Below are 20,860 nucleotides of genomic sequence, written 5' to 3' on the forward strand. Positions count from 1 at the left end.
TGGTAGGGGTTTTCCCTTTGATCTCCATACCACACCTGTACCATCTTCTAACACAACAATACATTTACTTTTGTCTGTCACAGCAATGTCATCAAAATAATAATAAGGCGACCAAAGGAAGTGTTGGCTTTGTGGATGACCAGTGAAATATACCTGCTGGAGCGTGTGCTACGGGTGGGTGTTGCTATGGTGACCAGTGAGCTGAGATAAGGCGGGGCTTTACCTAGCAAAGACTTATAGATGACCTGGAGTCGGTGGGTTTGGCGACGAATATGTAGTGAGGGCCAGCCAACAACAGGTCGCAGTGTTGGGTAGTACAGTATATGGACAAAACGGATGGCACTGTGATAGACTACATCCAGTTTGCTGAGTAGAGTTTGAGGCTATTTTGTAAATGACATCGCCGAAGTCAAGGATTGGTAGGATAATCAGTTTTACGAGGATATGTTTGGCAGCATGAGTGAAGGAGGCTTTGTTGCGAAATAGGAATCCAATTCTAGATTTAATTTTGGATTGGAGATGCTTAATGTGAGTCTGGAAGGAGATACCTAGGTATTTGTAGTTGTCCACATATTCTAAGTCAGAACCGTCCAGAGTAGTGATGCTAGTCGGGCGGGCGGGTGCAGGCAGCGATCGGTTGAAGAGCATGCATTTAGTTTTACTAGCATTTAAAAGCAGTTGGAGGCTAAGGAAGGAGTGTTGTATGGCATTGAAGCTCATTTGGAGGTTTGTTAGCATAGTGTCCAAAGAAGGGCAAGATGTATGCAGAATGGTGTCATCTGCATAGAGGTGGATCAGAGAATCACCAACAGCAAGAGCAGCATCATTGATATATACAGAGAAAAGGGTCTGCCTGAGAATTGAACCCTGTGGTACCCCCATAGAGACTGCCAGAGGTCCGGACAACAGACCCTCCGATTTGACACACTGAACTCTATCTGAGAAGTAGTTGGTGAACCAGGCGAGGCAGTCAAATCAAAATCACATTTATTTGTTACATACACATGGTTAGCAGATGTTAATGCGAGTGTAGCGAAATGCTTGTGCTTCTAGTTCCGACAATGCAGTAATAACCAACGAGTAATCTAACCTAACAATTCCAAAACTACCACCTTATACACACAAGTGTAAAGGGATAAAGAATATGTACATAAAGCTATATGAATGAGTGATGGTACAGAACGGCATAGGCAAGATGCAGTAGATGGTATCGAGTACAGTATATATGAGATGAGTAATGTAGGGTATGTAAACAAAGTGGCATAGTTTAAAGTGGCTAGTGATACATGTATTACTTAAAAATGCAGTAGATGATATAGAGTACAGTATATACATATACATATGAGATGAGTAATGTAGGGTATGTAAACATTATATTAAGTAGCATTGTTTAAAGTGGCTAGTGATATATTTTGCATCAATTTCCATTATTAAAGTGGCTGGAGTTGAGTCAGTGTGTTGGCAGCAGCCACTCAATGTTAGTGGTGGCTGTTTAACAGTCTGATGGCCTTGAGATAGAAGCTGTTTTTCAGTCTCTCAGTCCCTGCTTTGATGCACCTGTACTGACCTCGCCTTCTGGATGATAGCGGGGTGAACAGGCAGTGGCTCGGGTGGTTGTTGTCCTTGATGATCTTTATGGCCTTCCTGTGACATCGGGTGGTGTAGGTGTCCAGGAGGGCAGGTAGTTTGCCCCCGGGGATGCGTTGTGCAGACCTCACTACCCTCTGGAGAGCCTTACGGTTGTGGGCGGAGCAGTTGCCGTACCAGGCGGTGATACAGCCCGACAGGATGCTCTCGATTGTGCATCTGTAGAAGTTTAGGAGTGCTTTTGGTGACAAGCTGAATTTCTTCAGCCTCCTGAGGTTGAAGAGGCGCTGCTGCGCCTTCTCACCACGCTGTCTGTGTGGGTGGACCAATTCAGTTTGTCTGTGATTTGTACACTGAGGAACTTAAAACTTACTACCCTCTCCACTACTGTCCCACCGATGTGAATAGGGGGGTGCTCCCTCTGCTTTTTCCTGAAGTCCACAATCATCTCCTTAGTTTTGTTGACGTTGAGTGTGAGGTTATTTTCCTGACACCACACTCCGAGGGCCCTCACCTCCTCCCCGTAGGCCGTCTCGTCGCTGTTGGTAATCAAGGCTACCACTGTAGTGTCGTCCGCAAACTTGAGTCTGCCGATAAGAATGCGGTGATTGACAGTCTAAAGCCTTGGCCAGGTCGACGAAGACGGCTGCACAGTACTCTATTTTTCCGATGGCGGTTATGATATCATTTAGGACCTTGAGCGTGGCTGAGGTGCACCCATGACCAGCTCGGAAACCAGATTGCATAGTGGAGAAGGTACGGTGGGATTAGAAATGGTCGGTGATCTGTTTGTTAACATGGCTTTCGAAGATTTTAGAAAGGCAGGGTAGGATGGATATTCGTTTATAACAGTTTGAGTCTAGAGTGTCTCCCCCTTTGAAGAGGGAGATGACCGCGGCAGGTTTCCAATCTTTGGGGATTTCAGACGATACAAAAGAGAGGTTGAACAGGCTAGTAATAGGGGTTACAACAATTTCGGCGGATCATTTTAGAAATAGAGGGTACAGATTGTCTAGCCCAGCTGATTTGTAGGGATCCAGATTTTGCAGCTCGTTAGTGAGCATAGGACAGGACAGAGAGAGTACAGTTGGCTTCTTCCTGAAATTACAAATGTTGGGAATCATATGTGGCATCAACCATCGCTCTCTCTCTGGTATACTGATTACACAAATTAGTCCCAATTACCCTGCCATGAACCCACACACACACACACACACACACACACACACAAACACACACACACACAGAGGCCCTCGTTAGTACCTGTTGGGGAGGAACAGCAGGTTTGATTTAGATGCAGTAAGGTGACAGTGACAATGCAATTAAGCCCTGGACGTGACCAGCTCACCTGACCAAGATACAGATTTACTACCTACTGCTGCTTTTGGCACACTGCTCGGCCAAAATGCCACAACACAATATCTTTGTTTACGGTTTGTCTTAGCCTTGATTAATTCACTTTCACCATTTAACACAACTCTCTTTTCCTTCCAGAAGAGTACAAAGCAAGGATTAGGCTTTGATAGTTTTGCTGATAAGGCAATGCGGCAGGATTTAATAAACCAATGAACTGCCATGTTAACTTGCCAAAGGTGGATGGTTCAGAGTGAGAAAGCCTGTGATTAAAGGCAGAGTAAAGTTGCAGCACTGCAGAAACCACAGTCTCTCTCTCTCTGTGAGGGTGAACCAGACAGACACAATAAACCCACATCATCAGAGATGGGATATAGCCTCGCTCAAAAGCCTTACACTCAAAGGAGGGTAAATAAATAAATAATAAAGTGCATTCAGAAAGTATTCAGACCCCTTCCCCTTTTCCACATTTTGTTACGTTACAATCTTGTTCTAAAATTTATTTTTAAAAAAAATTCTCATCAATCTACACACATTAATGACAAAGCAAAAACAGTTTTTTAGAATTTTTTGCAAAATTATTAAAAATACAAAAACTGAAATACCTTATTTACATAAGTATTCAGACCCTTTGCTATGAGACTCTACATTGAGCTCAGGTGCATCCTGTTTCTATTGTTCATCCTTGTGATGTTTCTACAACTTGATTGTTTGGAAAGGCACACACCTGTCTATATAAAGTCCCACAGTTCATGTCAGAGCAAAAACCAAAACAGATTGAAGGAATTGTTGGTAGATCTCCAAGATAGGATTGTGTCGAGGCAAAGATCTCAGGAAGGGTACCAAAACAAATTGGCAGCATTGAAGGTCCCCAAGAGCACAATGGCCTCTATCATTCTTAAATGGAAGAAGTTTGGAACCACCCAGACTCTTCCTAGAGTTGGCCACCCAGCCAAACTGAGCAATCGGTGGAGAAGGGCCTTGGTCAGGGAGGTGACCAAGAACCTGATGGTCACTCTGACAGAGAACCAGAGTCCCTCTGTGGAGATGAGAGAACGTTCCAGAAGGACAACCATCTCTGCAGCACTCTACCAATCAGGCCAATATGGTATAGTTGCCAGATGGCCCCTCAGTAAAAGGAACATGACAGCCCACTTGGAGTTTGCCAAAAGGCACGTAAAGGACTCTCAGACCATGAGAAACAAGATTCTCAGGTCTGATGAAAATAAGATTGAACTCTGTGGCCTGAATGCCAAGTGTTACATCTGGAAGAAACATGGCACCATCCCTAGGGTGAAGCATGTTGGTGGCAGCATCATTCTGGGGAGATGTTTTTCAGCAGCAGGGACTGGGAGACTAGTCAGGATCAAGGGAAAGATGAACGGATTAAAGTACAAGAGATCCTTGATGAAAACCTGCTCCAGAGCGCTCAGGACCTCAGACTGGGGCGAAGGTTCACCTTCAAACGGGACAAAGACCCTAAGCACACAGCCAAGACAATGCCAGAGCCTAGACTATAACCCGACCGAAATCTCTGGAGAGACCTGAAAATAGCTGTGCAGCGACACTCCCCATCCAACCTGACAGAGCTAGAGAGGATCTGCAGAGAAGAATGGGAAAAGCTCCCCAAATACAGGTGTGCCAAGCTTGTAGTGTCATATCCAAGAAGACTCAAGGCTGTGATCGCTGCCAAAGGTGCTTCAACAAAGTACTGAGTGAAAAAAGTACTGTCTGAATACTTGTGTAAATGTGATATTTATGTTTTTTTCTGAGATAGTGAGGTATAGAGAGTCCCCAGCCTTCATTGCCCTGACAACGGAGTCCAACAACCTTATGATGGGAGAGAAGACCATTAGCTGCAGCCTACCAGGCAGGCAGTGAGACCCAGACCCAGGACCATCCAATACATAACCCAGACCAAGAAACACAGAAAGAGAGAGGCAGAGTGAGGTAGTCTGAAAGAGAGAGTCAGAACGGGGGGGGGCAGAGATAAAAAATAAATAAAAAAAAACACCCCTCGCTAAAACACACTGAATCATTCTCTTCCCACAATCTTCTCTGAAGAAATGATGGAGTGGGGAGGGATTATCACTGATTGAGTTGTTTAGCGACGTCGTGCCAGGGAAGCCAGGTCTATCCCCCTTTCTACTCTGGCAGGGTCCTGTTTTAATGGCGCTGACTTGTGTTCCTAGCGGGAGATGACCTGAGTGGAATGGAGCTGCAGAGTTAATCAATGAAATGCACTGCAGGAGAAGCAGCAGTGCCTACAGCCTACAGCCCATCCCCCCGGGGAGGCCTATGGGGCAGGAGCAAGGCTGAGAGCGCAGGGCTGGAAATGCACAGGTCATTCACACATTATCTGGAGAACTGGACTAAAATCTAGAATGTATAGTCTATCTTATTAGGACAGGATCAGGGCTGAGGCCTGAGGCCACATACAGGTGAACGCCCAAACATAGTCTGGGAGAGGAGAGGGAGTGTAGCTACTGTATATCTCAGGATGTGTCCTTTTCCTGCCTCTCGTGTTTTGCCGTCATGTATAGTTTGTAGTGGCTCTCCTCACTTGAGTAAATTCATTACATTCTGCCCATAGATAACTAAGTACACGTTCTAGGATATTCTATCTTGTTGCAAGCAGCATGAACCATTTGGACCATGACTGTGTAGATTTGTATGCTCTCTTCCTCCATGCAAACAGCCCTGTGATGTGTGTGTATTCATTAGGATGGGAGACACGGAGATGTCTGGTTCGTTGTCTCTACACAGGGGGGGGGATCCACCCGTGTATCTAGTTTATTAGCAAATCCCAAATTAAACAAATCTCACCACAGTGTGTGGCTGTCCTCTGGCGCTCCTTCCTTAATTAGACGTCTAAAAATATCAAACTCCTTGAAGACTTAATTAACCCATCGACTCTGGTGAGCGTGCAATGTTTGTATGTGTGAGTGTGTGTGTGTGTTTTGGACCAGACTTCCTCGCAAGCGTATTAAAACACGAACAATTTAGACAAGTGGGGACATTTTGCAGGTTCCCACAAGGAAAAAGGCTATTTTAGGTTTAGGGTTAGAATTAGGGATAGGAGTTAGGGTTAGGGGTTAAGGTTAGAGTTAGGTTAAGGGGAATAAATTGTTTGGATCACACAAGGATAGTACAACAAATGTGTGTGTGTGTGTTGGTGTGTTTGTGTGTGTGTGTGTGCCATCTGAAGGATATAAAATGATATCTCCCTTGGTATGTGTGTGTGGCCCAGTTTTGCTTATTTGTGTGGCATCATCATGGCACATTTTGCAAGCCCCTTACTCTGAAATCATAATATTATGAATTTCTGCCATAGAACGCTGTGGACCCACGGGCCTTATGACTTTCAACACACAAGCCCTATTGACTACAGCCGGCTCTCTACTGTCAGATCATTGGTAAGCCAAGCTCATCACCAAGCTAGGGACCCTGGGACTGAACCCCTCCCTCTGCAACTGAATCCTGGACTTCGTGATGGGCCGGCCCACTGACCTTCAACATTGGGACTCCTCAGGGGTGTGTGCTTAGTCCCATCCTGTACTCCCTGTTCACCCACGACTGCGTGACCACGCATGACTCCAGCACCATCATCAAGTTTGCTGATGACACAACGGTGGCAGGCCTGATCACAGACAACAATGAGTCAGTCTAGAGGGCTCCCGAGTGGCGCAGCGGTCTAAGGCACTGCATCTCAGTACTAGAGGTGTCACTACAGACCCTAGTTGGATTACAGGCTGTATCACAACCGACCATGATTGGGAGTCCCATAGGGCGGCGCACAATTGGCCCAGCGTCATCCGGGTTAGGGTTTGGCCGGGGTAGGCCGTTATTGTAAAATAAGAATTTGTTCTTAACTGACTTGCCAAGTTAAATAAAGGTTCATTTTGAGACTTAGCAGTGTGGTGTCAGGACAACAGCCTCTCCCTCAACATCAGTAAGACCAAAGAGCTGCTCGTGGACTATAGGAGAAAGAGGGAAGAGCACACCCCCATCCACATTGACGGGACTGTTGTGGAGTGGTTTGAGAGCTTCAAGTGACTTGGCGTTCACATCTCCAAGAACTTAACATGGTCCACACACAGTCGTGAAGAGGGCACGGCAGTGCCTCTTCCCCCTCAGGAGGCTGATAATATTTGGTATGGGCCCTCGGATCTTCAAAAGGTTACAACTGCACCATCGAGAGTATCTTGACAGGCTGCATCAATGCTTGGTATGGGAAATACATCTCAAAGCCTTACAGATGGAGCATCGGCTGTTGTATTTGCGGTAATTGAACTCTGCTGTACTTTTAAAGCAAAACTGTGACAGTGAGGGCTCTATTGTTACAAACCTAACACAATACCAAAAATATAAAGAGAAAGAGGGAATGTCCACTCACCGTTATACTGCTCGCAAATGTAATCTGTTATAAACATCATGGATCCATCTTACAGATCATATTTGCACTTCTCCAGAAATGGGGGGAAACCATTCATATATTTATTTCTAAATACGAGATTCACCGGCACAAAAGGCACATCTCTCCTTCCATGGGCACTGTACTTCATGGCTGGATAGGCTGCGCTTCCGCTCTCTAAATCCATGCCTTCATCAACTGCGTTACCTTTAAGACCTGCTTTTTGTGGGTCTTAAAATGGCCCATTAGCGCTGTAAAATGGCCCATTAGCACTGTAAAATGGCCCATTATCACTGTAAAATGGCCCATTAGCACTGTAAAATGGCCCATTAGTGCTGCATGAAGTCACTTTTGCGCTTGTTTTTAAGGACAAACCTCAAATATTGCCACCCCTCCCACCTCAGTGCAAGCGAGCTGATGTTAGACAGGTAAATTACCGAACCTGGTGTTAGGGCTGGAAAATGTCAGTGCCAGACGAAATTGCTAACTAACGTGCGTATGACACTTGCACCTCCTTTGTGCCAGCCGAAAATAGAGCCCGGAGAGAGGAAGAGAGAGAGAGACTTTAGTGGTAACTTCTTTATTTAACGAGCCTGTGATATTTAAATTAGTTTGTAAACAGCATGATGTCATCAGTTCGATTGAATTAACCCCTAGCCATTTGTCCAGCAGCTTCAAATAGTTTCCACAACCTTTCAACAAGTGCCATTATACAAACAGAACACCAGAATATGATACCTTTGCGTTAGGCTTGGGATTTTAGTTTGATCTTTTGAATTTCAGAAGGGATTTTCGTAACAAATAGACCCTCAATTACTCTGTATATTTTTGAAGTAATTATATTGAATTAAACCCAATTCTACTTTATTAAATTGAACTAGAACAGTTCTCTTGTATGGTTTATTTACTGCTCATAGACGTCTTGCATCAGTAAGTAAACCATCCGACAGGAATGTCAAACAGTGTTACCGCTGCTCTGCTGTGGTTTATCATGCAACATGTAACACTCTGAAGGCAAGGAGACACCACATCTCTGATGCTGCTCTCACATTCAATATTGAAGAGCCTTATGATGTGTAATGCAACCTTGGGTAAACACAGCACGATCACACTGCACGTACCTCGCTTTGAGTCTCAATCTGGGAACAGATTGCAGTCGAGGGAACAAGTCTGAGTCAGAAAAACATCTTGCCAATGGGGATGATGCCTTGCAAGAGCCTCGCCTCAGCTGCAAATGTCTTACTAGCTATAGAGAGAGAATGATAACAGAATATTACAAGTGATGTGCTGTACCTATCTTTGCCTGAGCTGTGGTTAAATGTGACTGTGGATGAATCTCCTATTCAGTTTGATCCTCTATGATCCCACTCTCACTACCTTCATTTTACCAATAAACATGATCGAGGACAGTCTGCTTTACACTACGGCTGAGCCAATAGCCACATTGAGAAAACAACAACTCTCCTGACATACCAAAACCAAACAGCTAATGGCTAACTGTTTTCAGGTCTATGTAACAATATCCACAGTTTAAAGATAAACTGTACCTACCTACAGTAATTACTGTACCATGTAGGTAAGTACATGTTACTGCAAGTGGGGGCAAATAAACTTTGAGGTAAACCTGTGTATCTGTAGTACTCATACTATAATTACATTACAGTATCTTGTACAATCTTACTACTTCTGTTACAGGGTACCCAACCCTTCTCTCTAACCCTCTCTCTATCCCCCCTTCCCCCCCAGGTACCTCAGGATGAGTGGAGTGGTTACCCAGGGGGTGGTAAGGACGATGAGATACCCTGTCGGAGGATGAGGAGCAGCAGTTACGTCAAAGCCATGGGTGATGAGGAGAGTGGAGAGTCTGACTCCAGCCCCAAGACCTCCCCTGTGAAGACGGTCCGGCCAGACGCCCTGGTCAAGTCTGTCATGCAGAGACCACTCCTAGACTCCCAGAGGTAGGCCATGTAAAGTATCCTAGCATGTGGAACTGAGTTAAGAACGTGCCGTAAGATCACTCCACAGCTAGCTTGAAATGTCACGGATGGAGCCATCCAAATCGGCCCCTTTTGGGTGCCTCAACCTGTTGGAACGTTGTCAAGGAGGGCGGTCACGTATGTTGCGAAGCAGAAGATCCCTGGTTTGAGCCCAGTATGGGGCAGTCAGACATTGGAGGAAGCTAAGCAGTTAGCAGCACACTGACCCCCATTACACAGGTAATGCCAAAGATTTGATTCCAGATCTGTGGTTAATAAGGGCACGTTCTAGAACTTGTAGAAATACCAAATAAATGAATCAGATTTCATTTCTATAGCAAAAAAGTTTAGTGTCATTGTTTATAAAGCTTTGTTAAGTGTGTGCACTGGGGGTATAAAATGAATGAATGCTGGAATGGATTAGATAGGCCATGATGCAGACACAATCACAGAAACGAGGTTAGGATGATAATGGCATGACGTTAGAACAAATGCAGCAGATTAACATGAAATTAGATTACAATACTTGCCCATTGGATGACACGAGCAAAATTCTAACACACTGACAATGGCTCAAGCAAAAACATATCCTAGATAGATGATTCAATAAGGGGGGCAAGAATGCTGTTGTTTGCCTTTTTACAAGGCAATGCTGTTATTGGATTATAAAACTGCATATTCTAGTTCTCTTTTTCTTTACATTAAAGTCAGTGAGGAAAAGTACAACCAAAATTATCCAATGTTGTTATTTCCATAGAAATGTCTCCCCATTACAAATCTGGTTTCAGAATAGTTTTAGAGCCTTGAATTAGTTACACATAGTGTTTAAAGGGGAACACAGGTTATTTTCTCTGTGTCTACTTCTACATGAAAAAATACTATAGTATACTATGGTATAATATGGTATTATTATGGAAAACTATGGTATTCACTAATGTTTTTGCAGACTTTACAGTACTTTTTACTGTAGTATTTACTGTTAACTATAGTATAAATACTGTAGTTAAAGAAAACTATAATATTTTCTATGGTAATTAATATAGTGCAGATTGGATACTGTAGTATTTAGTGTAGTGTTTTTGCAAACTGTACTATACTGCAGTATTTATTGTAGTGTTTTTTCAGATTGTAGTATACTGTAGTGTTTATTATAGTGTTTTTGCAGACTTTACTGTAGTATTTACTATAATGTTTTTGTTTTATTATCTTTGACATAAAGTGGTGGCTATCAGGAAACCTACTGGAGAAATATGAGCAAATTTTACATAACCTGTTGGTAGGACTGGGGTCTGAACCGGTAATAATATATTCTATAACCTGCATAGAACACAATATGGTCTATACTTGGCATGTAGGTTTCTCACTTATGGGTGGCACAAATTGGTATATGGGGGAGGGGAATGGACAGGGTATATGGAAATGAAATACGGTATAATTTACTATAGTTTTAACAAGGTGTAGTGTTTTTGCGGACTGAAGTGTTATATTTTATTTTAGCCCCCCTTTTCGTGATATCCAATTACAATCTTGTCTCATCGTTGCAACTCCCCAACGGGCTCGGGAGAGGCAAAGGTCGCGCTGCTTCTTAACACCCGCTCGCTTAACCCCGGAAGCCAGCTGCACCAATGTGTCAGATGACACACCGCTCAATTGATGACTGAGGTCAGCTTGCAGGCTTACGGCCCGCCACAAGGAGTCGCTAGAGTGCGATGAACCAAGTAAAGCCCACCCAGCCATACCCTCCCCTAACCCAGACGACGCTGCGCCAATTGTGCGCCGCCCTATGGGATTCCCAGGCACGGCCAGTTGTGATACAGCCTGGGATCAAACCCAAGGCTGTAGTGATGCTGCAACACAGTGATGCAGTGCCTTAGACCGCTGTACCACTTGGGAGGCCCCGGACTGTAGTGTTTTAGCGGACATTACTGTAATATTTTTTTGTAGATAATACTTCAGTATTTACTTTAATATTCTACAGTATACTACAAAATTCTATAGTAAGTACTACAGTATGTAGAATAATCTGCAGTATACTACAATTTACTATAGAATTCTATAGTAAGTACTGTAGTATTCTATTGTAAACGCTAGTATTTTTTCATATGGGCTGTTTCTTGTCCTTGTATGGTTTGTTAATTGTCCTTGTCAATGGCTGCTGTGTTTGCCCAGTGTTTCTCCCATTTCCTTGTTACCGCACTTCCTCACCTTCACCCCTGGGGCACTCTCATATATCATTCATATCCTTGTCAATTTAGGTCGCAGAGCAGTGGCAGAGTTATATTGCAATAAAAACGTAGTCATTTTATGAGATCCTGTGGTAGTTCAAAGGTGGATCTTAGTGTAAAATCCATCTCCCATAGACTTTCAGTCTAAATGGTTTTAGAGTTTTGTCTTGAATAAAAGGTGTTCTTCATTGTGTCAGTGCAGGTATGAGAAAGTCACTATTCTCTGAGCCACAGCTATAGTTTATTCTTTATTGTGTTTTTAATTTTAGCATTATATCAGACATAAATACATTAAATTGTACTTGGCGAGTCCATCTTTCCCTGATGTATTTGTTAATGTCGCGCCACTGTCTGCCAGTGCAAGCACACTTTCATTCTTCCTCAAAGGCCACTCGTCTCTCTTTGTTCATGGTTGAATATGGAAACAGTAATAACAGGAGAGTTCAGGAGTCCATTTTATTAATGTTCCATTATAAAACCCTCCTCCCAGACCAGCACTTTCAGACCCTCATATTTCTGTCTGCCTATTCTATTCTCCTGTGTCAGTCAATACGACACCGTGACTGACATGTGCTGGACTATCAATGTACAGGTCTCCATTAGATTCATTATTTTCTTGGCACTCGCATAACAGGCTGCTTTGTGCTAGCACAGTCTTCATTTTGGAAAGGAGGAATGTTTTGTCGGTGATATTTTGGCATACCAAAAATTCTATATTTCTTCTTGGTCATTTGATTGACACCCTTAAATTTAACAGCAAAAGTGCCCGTATAGAGATTGATGTAACAATGTCAAAGTTGTGTTAATACAGTGCGAAACCTATTGCCATAGGTAAATGCAAACGTGCCCGTTGTAATTCTGGTCATGGAGATTCTATACATCTCTATTCATTTCTACGGCGCTCGTGGTATCCCTGCTGTACTGCGGCATCAGCTCTATGTTGGTCTTGATCCACTTATGACAGTCATGATAGTGACTGGTGTTTCTCTCCTCCCCAAACCCTGCATACTGCAGCAGCTCTACTCATTACCATTCAACACAGGTTGCTAAATTACCGTTAGGGTACAGCAAGGCTTTTTCCTGGAAAATACTGACATCACAGCAAAGTGGAGCAAACACTATCCCTTAACACTCACACCACTGTCAGCCTGACACAACTAAAATGAGTTACCCAGGATTCTGGGGTGTTAATCACATTTCATTTACACTGCTTTTTTTTTTTGGCAAAGGATTATTATTTTGTCTGATAAGTTGAAGTGAATTTTGAACGGTTTAAAAGTCCTCTGTGGGTGTATACGCGTGAAAGCACGTCAGTGCGATCGGACACGCACTCACGCAGTACTACACAATGCAGCAGTTTATTATCTGATGATAGTGGCTTTGCTAATGCCCTTCATCAGCCTATGATCCAAAACCAGTAGCTATGAAAACAACACGGTTTTTGGGATTTGGGTACTAACAATTACACTCCATTAAGAAAGACACTAAAAAGGGAGTGATTTAGAGGATGGAGCAGCAGATAGCCATTACACGTATTATGCTCAGAGGGTCTCTCTGGATAATGCCTCTCTCAGCAGTTAGTGCAGGAGCCTGCTGCTCTTAGTGAAAGAGGAATATCTATATGGATTGACAACAAGTATGGAGACAGTTGAAGTTCCTCCTGTATTCACTGTAGACAGTGTTGGGCTCCCTCAGCATGTTAGCGCTGCAGTGTTGGGCTACCTGGTTCAGGCCAGGCTGAAGAATGCCTGCTGTGGAGGCCTTTCATTCATGACTGAATAGTATTCGCTTTGTCTTACCGTTTGTCTTCCTGTCACACGTCAGGACTGCTCCGGTATTGCCTGTCTGTGGTGCCTATTGCAGCTATTGAAGTTTGAGCCTCACCTCTAGGCCCAGTAGTTTGGGCAGTAAAAGGACGCAAGGAGAGACCCAGATGCAGGCACAGGAAGCAGATGGTTAGAGTCCAAGATGTTTATTAACAATCCAAAATTGCTAGGCAAGAGAATAGTTGTGGACAGGCGAAAGGTCAAAACCAGTTCAGCGATCCAGAGGTACAGAATGGCAGGCAGGCTTGAGGTCAGGGCAGGCAGAATGGTCAGGCAGGCGGGAATGGGGTCCAGAAACAGGCCAAGGTCAAAACTGGGAGGACTAGTAGACGAGCATAGACGAGCAGGCACACAGGAAAAACCACACCGGTTGACTTGAACATACAAGACAAACTGGCACAGAGAGACAGGAAACACAGGGATAAATACACCAGAGAAAATAAGCAACACCTGGAGGGGGTGGAGACAATCACAAGGACAGGTGAAACAGAACAGGGTGTAACAGGCTGACCTTGAGGCCCAGAGTTTTGCCTGGTAAGGTCACATGGTCAGTAAAACTCCTGGACCTACTAATTTCCCTTTGAATTGTGCATGTTAATTTTGACTACTTAGGAACTTAAAATATACTTTATATCTTAGTTGTTTTAGACCCTGGCTTGTGCCATACTTTTGCTCTCTGCCATTGCTCAAAAAATCTGAGTGGTAATGCTGATCTGAGTGGTAATGCTGATCTGAGTGGTAATGCTGATCTGAGTAGTAATGCTGATCTGAGTAGTAATGCTGATCTGAGTAGTACTACTGATCTGAGTGGTACTGCTGATCTGAGTGGTACTGCTGATCTGAGTGGTACTGCTGATCTGAGTGGCAATGCTGATCTGAGTGGTACTGCTGATCTGAGTGTACTGCTGATCTGAGTGGTACTGCTGATCTGAGTGTACTGCTGATCTGAGTGTACTGCTGATCTGAGTGGTACTGCTGATCTGAGTAGTACTGCTTTTCTGAGTAGTACTGCTGATCTGAGTGGTACTGCTGATCTGAGTGGTACTGCTGATCTGAGTGGTACTGCTGATCTGAGTGGTACTGCTGATCTGAGTGGTACTGCTGATCTGAGTAGTACTGCTGATCTGAGTGGTACTGCTGATCTGAGTGGTACTGCTGATCTGAGTGGTACTGCTGATCTGAGTGGTACTGCTGATCTGAGTGGTACTGCTGATCTGAGTGGTACTGCTTATCTGAGTAGTAATGCTGATCTGAGTAGTAATGCTTATCTGAGTAGTAATGCTGATCTGAGTGGTACTGCTTATCTGAGTAGTAATGCTGATCTGAGTAGTAATGCTTATCTGAGTAGTAAATGCTGATCTGAGTGGTAATGCTTATCTGAGTAGTAATGCTGATCTGAGTAGTAATGCTTATCTGAGTAGTAAATGCTGATCTGAGTAGTAATGCTGATCTGAGTAGTAATGCTTATCTGAGTAGTAAATGCTGATCTGAGTGGCACTGCTGATCTGAGTGGCACCTGACATGAAAGCTCTTATAATATCATGGCTCACTGCTTGTTTGGACTGAATTGGATTGGATTTGAGTCACCTGTGTAAGCAAGGTTTTATTTCTGTTCCCACTTGAAGCAATTTCCTCTTCCTCGGGGTCGCGGTGGGTGTAAATTTGACGGCAGAGGTTCCTGTAGCTAATTGTGTTAAAGTGAGAACAGCCTTTGGTTTGTGTCACGTCCCTCTCATAGCTGACAGGATGGCTCTTTATCCACTTTCTCACCAATAAAGAATCCATCACCATCAACAAGCCTGTCTCTAGGCCATTCAGCTGAAACGCCCCACCACAAGAGGGGACTGACGTTGATGGTCATTTTAATTAATAACAATTCACCCCCCCCCCCCCCCCCACAAAGGTGCCTTGGGGTCCCAAACTGTAGGTTGTAGACTAAGATAAATGAATGTAATTTGAATCGGATTTCACGCAGCGATACAAAGGACTAGCCAAACTCATTTAAAGGATGTATATTTGGTGATGATATAGGACTGGAAAGGCATTTAAATAAAGCATCACTGCATAGCAGGATAAGTTAATGAGTCAATCAGACATGGTACACATAGCGTTTGATAGAGGAGCAGAGAAGCACTCCTCACTCATTGGAGAGAGGCACACTTTCTCTAATGGCTGCCTTTATATTGGGACGGGGTGGGGGGGGGGGGGGGGGGGGGGGGGGGTGGGGGGGGGGGAGAGACAAGATCTACGCCAAGCGAAATCAATCCCAGCTATTTGAGGCAGGTTTTAAAATAACTTTTTTTCCCTCCAAATTATGATTAGCCTGTTGAGTAGCATTCGTAATGAATTAAAATGAACATGCGGTGAAGCATTTGTCAGTTACTGATGTAACATAAGGCAAATAGTCATTCAGATTGTGTATCACACTTGTTTCTCACATCTCATTGTCGGAGTGAAATCCCATTCCATTGATTAGTTGCTGTTTGAGACACTGATTCGTTGTTTGTTGAGCTGTTCCCATAAGATTTCTACTACATACAGTAGATATGTGTGGTACTTTCCCTCATAGTTAAGTCATTGTTGCCTTTAAGGGTACAGTCATTATGGACTATAATATCCCTTTCATACATTTTAGTCACTTAAAGGAGGAATTAGGGTTAAGTGCATTGCTCAAGGGCACATTAACACATTTTTCACCTAGTCTGGTCAGGGATTCGAACCAGCGATCTTTCGGTTACTGGCCCAACACTTTTAACCAAGATACGGCCTCTACAGGCAGAATTCTTCAGCCTGGCTTGAACCAGGTAGCCCAACACTGGAACACTAACATGCGTGTAGTCTACAGTGAATACACAGACCAAAATCCCATTATTTAACCATGGCTGCTTTTTTTATACCAGCTTTCTGGAATATCTGAAAGGGGTAGGGGTAAAAAAAACAAAAAAACATAGTCAATTAAAACCCACCTAAAGACCTAGTCATGATTCCTGCATTTTCCCAGACCCTGTAACCAAAATACAGGTTTCCTGTCACGATCGTCGTAATGAGCAGACCAAGGCACAGTGTGATTGAAGATCCACATCTTTATTACAGTGAAACTTTAAACAAAAAACAATAAACCAATAACAAAACGTGAACATAGTGGTGCACAAACACAAAACAATATCCCATAAACACAGGTGGGAAAAATGGCTACCTAAATATGATCCCCAAGGCAACGATTACCAGCTACCTCTAATTGGGAACCATACAAAACACCAACAGAAATATTGAGCTAGAACACCCCACTTGTCACTCCCTGACCAACGACACCATAGGGCCTCTATGGTCAGGGTGTGACATTTCTGGTCTGTGTGAATGGTTCTTAAAAACAGTAGTAAATAAGGGTCTGTTTGAAAAGGGGTCATGTAAACATTGCCTTATATATTTTTTGCCATGAACCTGCTATTTATTTCTACTATTTCTACTACTATTTCCTGCTATTTATTTCTACTATTTCTATTTATCTCCTACTGTATGTACATGATGGGGATGATGATGATAATGGCTTATCATAATTAGATGCTGATGATTATAATGGATTTATAATGTGGCTTAAACCCATTTGTAGGTCCCTCTGTCTTCCTTACTGTCTCCTGACCCCCTCCTGACCCCTTCCGGGATGAGGCTAAACTTCACTACTCGTTATCTTCAGTCCCACTGACAGTAAACAGTCAGACAGTGGTTATTTTCTATTGGGCTTTGCTGTTAGTTCTGGTTGTCTGGGATGCTGTCCTTCCTGTTATAGAGCAGACACATTTCCCAGAAGTTATAATGCCTAGTGTGTGCCTATTGCCCTCATCTGTTCACCCTCAAGGTTTAATGCACTCTCATTCTCCCCCCCCCCCCCCCTGTCCTTTTTACTCTCCCTCCCTCTCTCTCTGGAGTTGATTCTCCAGCTTTATAACACACTATCTCTCTCCTAGCTGCAGTATTCTCCCTCTCCTTTGCACTCTTAAATGTGACTTCTCTCTCTCTCTCTCTCTCTCTCTCTCTCTCTCTTTCTTTCTTTCTCTCTCTCTCTCTCTCTCTTTCTTTCTCTCTCTCTCTCTCTTTCTTTTTTTTTTTCTCTCTCTCTCTCTCTCTTCTCTCTCTCTCTCTCTCTCTCTCTCTCTTCTCTCTCTCTCTCTCTCTCTCTCTCTCTCTCTCTCTCTCTCTCTCTCTCTCTCTCTCTCTCTCTCTCTCTCTCTCTCTCTCTCTCTCTCTCTCTCTCTCTCTCTCTGAAATGAAGGGTCGCCTTTTTGTGAAGCAGATTGTCTAAGCTCTGTCGACTATACTAGTCATTTCTACACCGTAGCTGTGGGGATGGGTGAAGTAATGCACATTATCTCCGTCAGTCAATGTGCTGCGTTTTTCAGCTGATGTTGTCAGCTAAAAGCTGGAGCTGCTTTCATTGTTCATGGCTGGAACTTTAAGTTGTATTTTACTCCTCAGTTACGCACAATTCATCTGCCGTAGGAAAATTACTTTTTTAAATTTAAGACGAGATCCTCTGTATTTTAACTGAGTGCGTTTTACACTTCATGGGTAAATGAGCCATGGCCTACTTATCATTGCTGATGATCTTCTTAAGACTAATTTTGTTTTTTAATTGTACAACTGTGTGCACCTTACGTTCAAGCTAAAAGTCATCATAATTGGATAATTCCCCCATGATGTCTAGTGTGTCTATCTGTGTGTTATACAGACAGACACCGGGCAATAGCAAGGCAGTTAACCCACTGTTCCCCGGACGTCGAAGACGTGGATGTCGATTAAGGCAGCCCCCCTTCCTGCACCTCTCTGATTCAGAGGGGGTGGAGTTAAATGCGGAAGACAAATTTCAGTTGAATGCTTTCAGTTGTAAAACTGACTAGGTATCCAGCTTTCACTTTCCCAATAACATGAGGTACTGTCTGCCATGAAACACCATTTACTGACACCATTTACTGACACCACTCTGTCAGTATGCACCTTTTACCATCTTCTACATGACCATTAAAGACCATTAGTTGCAGTTACGGTGGTCAGTTTGTCCATAAACATGTACTTGTATCACCCTAATGTTTGCGGTACTTTGGTGAACATCACAGGCAAACATTTGATGTCTCCACAGACATACAAATTCAATCAGAATCCATTGATGTTGCACCGTGATCTCAGTCCCACCCGCATCCATTGACTCCCCCCAGCAGTGGACTTAGTAACATTGCTTCTTCTCTGCCCACAGCTCTTACCGGGTGGATAAAATGAACAGTGACGTGCGGAACTACATCACCAATTTTGCTGCAGACTTAAGGTGAGTACAAGCACAGTATTCTCCCTCTCTTTCTCCTACCCCCCCCGCTCTCACTTTCTGGTGCTGCCATGTTGCGGTGGTCAGGCTGAAAAGCCAGCTGGCACTGAGCCCCGCTGACAGACTCAATATGGACACCTTGCACAGCAAACACTCACTCCTAGTCAATGGCAAGTCAGCCAGGCCAATCTCCTATTTCTCTTGCCATGCCGTCAAGCCATACAGCATCGTAGAACAAAGGCTCTGTCTAACCTACATGGGCTCTTAGCTATATTGACAGCACGGATTTGGTTCTGTCTTTAACTGAATGTATTAGTGGTAGCTGGTCTTGACCAGTGACTAATCTCTGTTTTTAATAGTATATTAGTAAGTTTAACTGAGCCTCTGAACCTGAATCCGCTTGTTTCCTAGGCTCATCTCTGGATGTCGTCTCACTCAGGGATAACCTGCCATACAGTGTGTGAATGATTGATATAGTCTATGAACGCTGTATACTGTAGATGTATTAGGTCCATCTCTGACAGTTCTTGAGGGAGTGGCAGGATTTTAATAACACTGGCTTTAGTCACACTAAAAAATACACATTTTTCTTCCTTACACAAAGTCTAGAAAACTGCTTACTCGTCCCTATCTGACATTAGGTGTACTTATTTTGTATTCCTATGCTTTCTCCACCTACCTGTTCTCTTTCCATCTCTTCCTCCATCTGTCTCTTTGCACTTAACATGTCATTTCTGGTTGAAAATGCTAGCAGTTCTAGTCCAACCTCTCTCTGACTCCGTGAGTAAAGGCTATGTTGCCCTTCTGGGGAAGCACATTTAATTGACCTGGCTGACTCTCCTGCTCTCTCAGAAATTCTTGCTCTGCTTGCTAACTAGCTCCTAATTAGCATTTACCTAATCTTCAAGCATTGATTGAATGTTTCAGCACAATGGCAAATCGAATTGCAATTTCGAGGACACTGTTGAGCACAGCAATGGTTTAGTGGGGTGAGGAAGATACACCTCTCCTGTGGAATGCAATGTCATAATCAGTCTCAGTCTGAAGTTCAGTTCGCCCAGAGGATGTCTGCCATGAAGTTAATAACACTTTTTTCCTCCTTTTTAACAACTGTGTCAAATTACTTGTTTAGTAGTCAAACTATTAAGCTCATTTCTACGGCACCTTGATGACTATTGTCTTTATTTCTCTCTGTGTTTGTCTCTGTCGCTGTCTCTCTCTCTGTCATTTCTCTCTCACGCTCTCTCTCCATTCAGTCAGAACTACCACTTGCAGGCCTCAAGAGACATGCACCCCCACCACCCCAGCATGGCCCTGGAGCCCTCCACCAACTACAACTCCCAGCAGCCACCTCTCCCAGCAGCCCAGTTCCGCTCCAGGAACCAGAGCTACATGCGGGCGGTCAGCACTCTCAGCCAGGCCAGCTGTGTTAGCCAGATCAGCCAGGTGAGTCTCTGGGCTATAACAATGATATGTCCAGGATGTTGTCATTGTCTTATGTCAGATATCGCGGTGGCCATCTGCCCTGACTCTGGCTCCTGGATTTTGCGTTCTTTCTCTCTTCCTTTATTCAATGCTGTCTTTAACCTCCCTTAGATTCAGGTACTTTGATCTTATACCATGGCATTGTTGAATACTCGTTTCTGATTGGCTAGAAGGGCATTTTAGAATAGACATTAAATCCATTTTAATGTGTACAAGCCAAATGGAGTATGTTATGTCTCTGGTTTATATTCATTTAAGATCTAAATCTCTCTCTTAAAGTCGGGGTGTATTGATTTGTCCCAAGTCTTAAAAGCTCAACCTCTCTCCCCCTAATTCCCTGGGTCTATCTCTGCCTCCACGGCACCTTGCTGAGGTTATTACAAGATAATACATCTTTCAATAGAACAGTATCCTTATCTCTGATTTTAAAGATTGCCAAATAGCAATGGCGAGATAGAATCAGACCATTTCATTTTCCCTAAATTGATATCTTATAATCGCAAGATGCATATCTGTCTGAGGATAATAAGATTGCCAAATAATGGTTCTGTCGAGGTCAGGACTCACATTCTCTCAGGGGATCCAGAGGGAACTAACACTCATACAGTATGCTATGCCACTACAGAATGTGACCTTGAATTCCTCCAATCCTTTAAAAATGTCATCATAGATCTAGCTTA

At 43.6% G+C, this 20,860-nt stretch overlaps 1 protein-coding gene across 2 annotated transcripts in view; it reads left to right on the top strand.

Annotated features, from left to right (window-relative positions):
* dlgap2a (discs, large (Drosophila) homolog-associated protein 2a) overlaps nt 1-20,860 on the top strand; it is a 170,745-nt gene that overhangs the window by 127,430 nt on the left and 22,455 nt on the right. For both annotated transcript variants that reach the window (XM_021584584.2, XM_036962872.1), the window contains 3 exons: nt 9,101-9,312; nt 18,630-18,698; nt 19,952-20,141. In XM_021584584.2, the coding sequence (XP_021440259.2) occupies nt 9,101-9,312; nt 18,630-18,698; nt 19,952-20,141 (471 nt within the window). The remainder of the gene's footprint in view (nt 1-9,100; nt 9,313-18,629; nt 18,699-19,951; nt 20,142-20,860) is intronic.

Source organism: Oncorhynchus mykiss, chromosome 25 (genome assembly GCF_013265735.2).
Source record: "Oncorhynchus mykiss isolate Arlee chromosome 25, USDA_OmykA_1.1, whole genome shotgun sequence".
Classification (NCBI taxonomy): domain Eukaryota; kingdom Metazoa; phylum Chordata; class Actinopteri; order Salmoniformes; family Salmonidae; genus Oncorhynchus; species Oncorhynchus mykiss.